Source organism: Spermophilus citellus, assembly GCF_964194105.1.
Source record: "Spermophilus citellus genome assembly, chromosome: 15".
Classification (NCBI taxonomy): domain Eukaryota; kingdom Metazoa; phylum Chordata; class Mammalia; order Rodentia; family Sciuridae; genus Spermophilus; species Spermophilus citellus.
The window spans coordinates 84,117,628-84,123,627 of record NC_138195.1 but is presented as its reverse complement, the minus strand read 5'-3'; the positions used below and the strand labels follow the sequence as shown (position 1 = coordinate 84,123,627).

The 6,000-nt window shown below is 37.0% G+C and overlaps 1 protein-coding gene across 1 annotated transcript in view; it reads right to left on the bottom strand.

Moving 5' to 3' along the window:
* Window positions 1-295: 295 nt before the first annotated feature.
* The window catches only part of LOC308633922 (pancreatic triacylglycerol lipase-like), a gene marked incomplete at both ends in the record, with an annotated part of 28,967 nt that continues 23,262 nt past the window's right edge, over window positions 296-6,000 (bottom strand). The window contains 3 exons of the mRNA XM_081267303.1: window positions 296-359; window positions 3,357-3,521; window positions 5,480-5,588. Coding sequence (XP_081123429.1) covers window positions 296-359; window positions 3,357-3,521; window positions 5,480-5,588 — 338 coding nt within the window. The remainder of the gene's footprint in view (window positions 360-3,356; window positions 3,522-5,479; window positions 5,589-6,000) is intronic.

The following is a 6,000-nucleotide window of genomic DNA, read 5'->3' as shown; positions in this document are numbered from 1 at the left end:
AGGGGTCACTTTGGGACTGGAAATCTGCCTTCAGTGATCTAAATAATATCAGCAATGTTAATAATGGATAAGGTGACAGTATCACGTAAGCAGTGTATCCAGTTCAAATGTCACTCAATATGCAGCGAAGTTCAATAATCGCTTGTGGTTCTTTCCACAAACTGCAGATTTTGGATTTTAATCACCATATTCAAAAGTTTCACTGGGAATCATGGATATTGACGACAGAAGAATGTATTGCTTCACCACTAGATTTTATTAGCAGTAAGGTTCAGTGACATATGTCAACCTCCTCCTAACACGGGGTGAGGGTGAGCAGAACATCCTCCCTCACGGTGTCAGAACTGCAGAAGTTGAACCTGTGGAGAGAAAACAGCAACAGGTCAGGTCTCCCTGGCACCAGCTGGAGTGCTGAGCGTGAGGACAGCCACTGCTCTCCTCCTGCATCTGGGTGAGGGGCACACCCTGTGCCTGAGGGTGGACATTGAGGGAAGACTTTTCTTTTTTTTTCTTTTTTTTTATTGTTGGTTGTTCAAAACATTACATAGTTCTTGACATATCATATTTCACACTTTGATTCAAGTGGGTTATGAACTCCCATTTTTACCCCGTATACAGATTGCAGAGTCACATCAGTTACACTTCCACTGATTTACTTATTGACATACTCATGTCTGTTGTATTCTGCTGCCTTTCCTGTCCTCTACTATCCCCCCTCCCCTCCCCTCCCCTCTTCTCTCTCTACCCCCTCTACTGTAATTCATTTCTCCCCCTTGTATTCTTTTTCCCTTTCCCCTCACTTCCTCTTGTATGTAATTTTGTATAACCCTAAGGAATGCCAAATGTCTTCTTTGATATAAGGAGAATAACTAAGAACAGAGTAGGGAAGAAGAGCATGAGAAGATGACTAACATTAAACAGGGATGAGAGGTGGGAGGGACAGGGAGAGAGAAGGGAAATTGCTTGGAAATGGAAGGGAAGACTTTTCTTGAAGGACTGAATTCTCCTTTCTGATTTTGTTTTGCCTTTGTGCAAGAAGCAGAGAAAGGAGCTGTCAAGGAATATTCCAAAGAACAGGAAGAGCTCCTTTGTCCTGTCAAGCAGCTGCTGAACAGCTGGCACTTATCAACCAAGGCACCTAAGCAAGAGCAGAGCCAACAGTACAAGAAATCAGCCCTGCCTGAAACTCTGAAGGTCCTCGCGCTGGCTAGCCGTTCTTATTTTAATTCAACAATTGAACTGAAATGATCCACTTTTCTCATTAGACTAAACAATGTTTAAGATATTTGGAGCTAATTTTCTCTAATAAAATACATTAGTATATGCAAAGTAAAAAGTGTTCAGAAAAAGTTTTTCTCTTTATTGTAATTTCCCTCCCTGTGGTGTGATGGCTACTCTTTGTGTTTGGGGGTATTAAGTAAAATAAGAAGAACTTAAAACCAAGCACAGTAATATATCAACAGTCAGTTTGATAACTCAAAGAGCTACCTAGTGGCTAATGGTGGTGTTTCCTTCATTTTTTGATTCATTGGTTTATAGTTTTCACAAGTTTGATAATTATGGAGCCTTTATTACTTAAAGTGTATTTTTTTTCTGTCCCTTCTCCTTTGTGGTCTTCAAAGATAAATACATAGTGTCATTGAAATTTCCCATAGGTCATTGATGTTCTCTGCATATATTTTCTTTCCGTGTTTGGTTTTTAATGCTTTCTCTTATATTTTCAACTTCACTCATCTTTACTTCTTCAATGTCTAATTCTTGTTAATCGTCTTCAGGGTATTTTTCCAGTGAAATATTATTTGTCATCCCTAGAAGTTCAATTTAGATCTTTTACTCTATATACAATGTTTCCTTTGATTTTTTTTAATAAAATGGAATAGATGTTTACTAACTGCTTTACTTTTGCCTGCTGATTCTAACATTCTAACTATGTCAATGCTGGCTTGGTGCCAATTCATTGATTACTTTCCTCATTATAGGTCTCTTGTTCTGCTTTTTTAACTGGAATCTTTGAGTTAATTTCATATAGTGTGACTTTTATCTTGCTAGTGCTGGATAATTATGTATCTCTATAAATCTTTTGTTCTGAGATGCAGTGATTTGGAAACAGTTTTATCATGTCAAGTGCTGCTGAATCTAGACCAACAATTTTCCATAGGAAAGAAGACTGTCCGACATATTCTACCCATGACTCTTGCATTATTATAACTTTTCCCAGGCTGGGTGGAAACAAGCACTATTAACCCTGAAGGTCACTGGCTCTGTTCTCTCTAATCCTTTCAAATGACTATTTCCCTGGCCATGGCAACTTTGCCAATACACATGAGCTAACCAGTACAGTGCTGAATACTCAAGGGATTTTTCTAGAACTCTAGGATTTTCCCTCTCAAGTTCTCTACTGTCTGGTAGGCTGTGCCATAATGTCCGGTTGCCTGAGATTCACTGATTCTTAACATTGTCTTTTTGACTTAGAGGGCCCACTGAACTTTGCCTGCACTACTCCTGCCTATTTCACATCCTGGAAATTCAAGACAGGGGCAGTTTTAACCAGTTTTAAGGTTTCATCTTTGTTGTTTATTTGTTTTTTTTCTATCAGGCATCACTCCCTCTTATTGATTAAAATTCAGTGTCTCAACTATTGTCATATCTTTTGCCTGAATTCTTGGTTGCTTCATCTGTGAAGGTGAACGTGGGGCCTTTACTCCACCTTTGCCAGAAGCAGAAGTCCCTTCATTGGGTTTTTATGAGGACACATGGCCTGATTACAGAAGCACCAGAGTTTGGCTGAAACTCACATCCTCTTGAGTTTAAATTGGTACTACTGTGACCATCATCAGTTCACCCTTCCTGGTAGTTCCCTTGGTAAACACCCTCTGTCTCACACACAGTCCAGTCATGGTCAGGGTGAAGGACTCATCTCCTGGATGTCTGTCTTCACCTAGAGGACCAGTGATATGGAGCACACACCTCTGTTCCCTGATAAGTTTAATGAGTTCCTAACAGTTTAAATGACAGTTTGCTGAACCCATGAAGTTTCAGGGAGACACACACATTGATGACAAATACAGCAAAAGGTTAATTTGCCCAACATATTTTTTTCTCCATAGGAAAGCCAGATTCTCATTGTAACACTTAATTTGTATCATATAACAACTCTGACTACAAATCTATCAAAGTTGATTTTCCTTAAGTACTGTACTTTCTCCTAAAGACACAGAAGATATTAGAAAGCTGGTGTGGCTGGAATACAGGTGAATCACTGTAGGAAGTTTAACTTAAAGGAGAATTTTAGTGGGGATAGAATTGTGAACAATAATACTCAATCCTTCTCAGCCCTTTGGATTTTTATTACTTACACTCTTCCATCGTTTCTTTCCACTCTGATGCTAGATGCTCCTACTTTGGGTAGTGTTGGGTTGATCACATTGTTATACCAAATAAATTTAACCTTCTGCACATCTCCAACATCCACATCGGAATCAAACTCACTAGTATGAGTCTTTCCTGGTTGGAGGTAGCCCCTGGGGAGTTAAGAAAAGAACAAAAATATACTGAAACACACCAAAACATATACATAAAAACATACATGTAAATATATAAAAACACATATATATTTCTAGAGCCAGTGTACAATGCAAGCCAAGATGATTAATAGAATACTTATCATCATAATTCATGAAATAAATTTACACATACACATTAACTCAGTGGTACGTTTTGACTCGTGTTACTTTTAGGTTATCTTTATTATTAAAACTGCACACCTAATACAGTTATCTCATACTAGACAAAGGCACCAAAAACACATGTTGGAGAAATGATAGCCTTTTCAACAAATGGTACTGGGAAAACTGGAAATTTATATGCAGAAAGATGAAATTAAGCCTTTATCTCTCATCATGCACAAAACTCAACTCAAAGTAGATCAAGGACGTAGGAATTAGACCAGAGACCCTGCGCTTAATAGAAGAAAAAGTAATCCTTAATCTTCATCATGTCAGATTAAGCCCCAATTTCCTTAACAAGACTCCTAAAGTGCAAGAAATAAAATCAAGAATCAATAAATGGGATGGATTCAAACTACAAAGCTTCTTATCAGCAAAAGAAATAATCAATGAGGTGAAGAGAGAGCCTATATTTTGGGAGCAAATTTTTACCAGATGCACATCAGATAGAGCACTAATCTCCAGGATATATAAAAAACTCAAAAAACTCAAAACCAAAAAACAAATAACCCAATCAATAAATGGACTAAGGAACTGAACAGACATTTCTCAGAATAAGATATACAATAAATCAACAAATACATGAAAAAATGTTCAACATCTCTAGTAATTAGAGAAATGCAAATCAAAACTACTCTTAAGATTTCCTCTCACTCCAGTCAGAATGGAATATAAGAATACAATCAACAATAAGTGCTGTTGAGGATGTTGGGGGAAAGGCACATTCTTACATTGCTAGTGGGACTGCAAAGTGGTGCAGCCAATATGGAAAGCAGTATGGAGATTCCTTGGAAAACTTGGAATAGAACCACCATTTGACCCAGCTATCCCCCACTCCTCAGCCTATACCCAAGGACTTAAAATCAGCATAGTATAGTGATGCATCCACAACAATGTTTATAGCAGCACAATTCATAATACTAATGTGACAGATGCCCTTCAACAGATGAATGTATAAAGAAACTGTGGTATGTATACACAATGGAATATTACTCAGCTTTAAAAGAGAAAAAAAATCATGGCATTTTCAGGTAAATGGATGGAGCTGGAGAATATCATGCTAAGTGAAGTAAGCCAATCCCCCAAATACAAAGGCTGAATGTTTTCACTGATAAGTGGATGCTGATTCATAATTGGGTGGTGGTGCGGGGGCATGGGAGGAATGGAGAAATTTTGGATAGGGCAAGGGGGAGGCAGAGGATGGGAAGGGGCATGGGGGTAGGAAAGATGGTGGAATGAGACAGACATCATTACGTATGTACATGTATGAAGACATGAAGAGTATGACTCTACTTCATGTACAACCAGAGAAATGAAAAATTGTTCTCCATTTGTGTACTATGAATTGAAATGCATTCTGCTGTCATATATAACTAATTAGAAGAAATAAATAAATAATTTTTTAAAAACCTACAAGCATGTTTTAGTTACTATCTTCTCACAATTATGGTGAGATCATTATATTACCATTCTCACATTTTTGCAGGGAGAATAATTATTTACTGTTGACAATTCAGATATCTGACATCAAAGCAAACATTAATGATTTTTCTCAGGAAATAAAGAAAAAATTTAGAGACATAATTTTGAAATGTATTAAGGTACCAATGTGAAAGAATATATTTCTTTTTATTATATGTGACAGCACTCTACTCCCACAAAGTAAAGAATAAACAAACTCTTCTGTCAATAGCATACATTATACAGGCACAATATTTCAACACTTAAGAAGCTTAAAGTGATATTTTACTCACTTGTAAACTTCAAACTGCTTAGAGTTTCCTCCACTTCCATACAAGGAAACTAAGACATGTCCTGTAACTTTCTTTCCAGAAAGTGTGACAGCTATCTGGTACCGCCAACCTTGATGGGGGAGAAATTTGGCAAAATGTCAACTTGTAGAGAAGACTCACTTAAAATAGGTTAATAAGGACCCCACTACCACAGAATTTGAAGTAATTTATATATGGCATTGGTAATTTTATGTAATAGTTATACACATTCCTTTATGTAAGTGCTCAGAGGACAGATATTGAGGAGTGGGGCAGGGGAGTGGTGGCCAAAACCAACAAGGTTAAATTCTTTTAAGCCAAAGAACCAAGTAGTATATTTTACTTTCAACTTATTAACAAAATAACTTGCTCTTAAATATTCTAAGAACTTAAAGTTAAAAGATCATGGAAAAATAACAGAATGTAACATTTTCATTAACTTTATTTTCATTCATCACCAAATTTTAGAGTATTTTCATGCTTTTGTCTAAACACTCTGTATC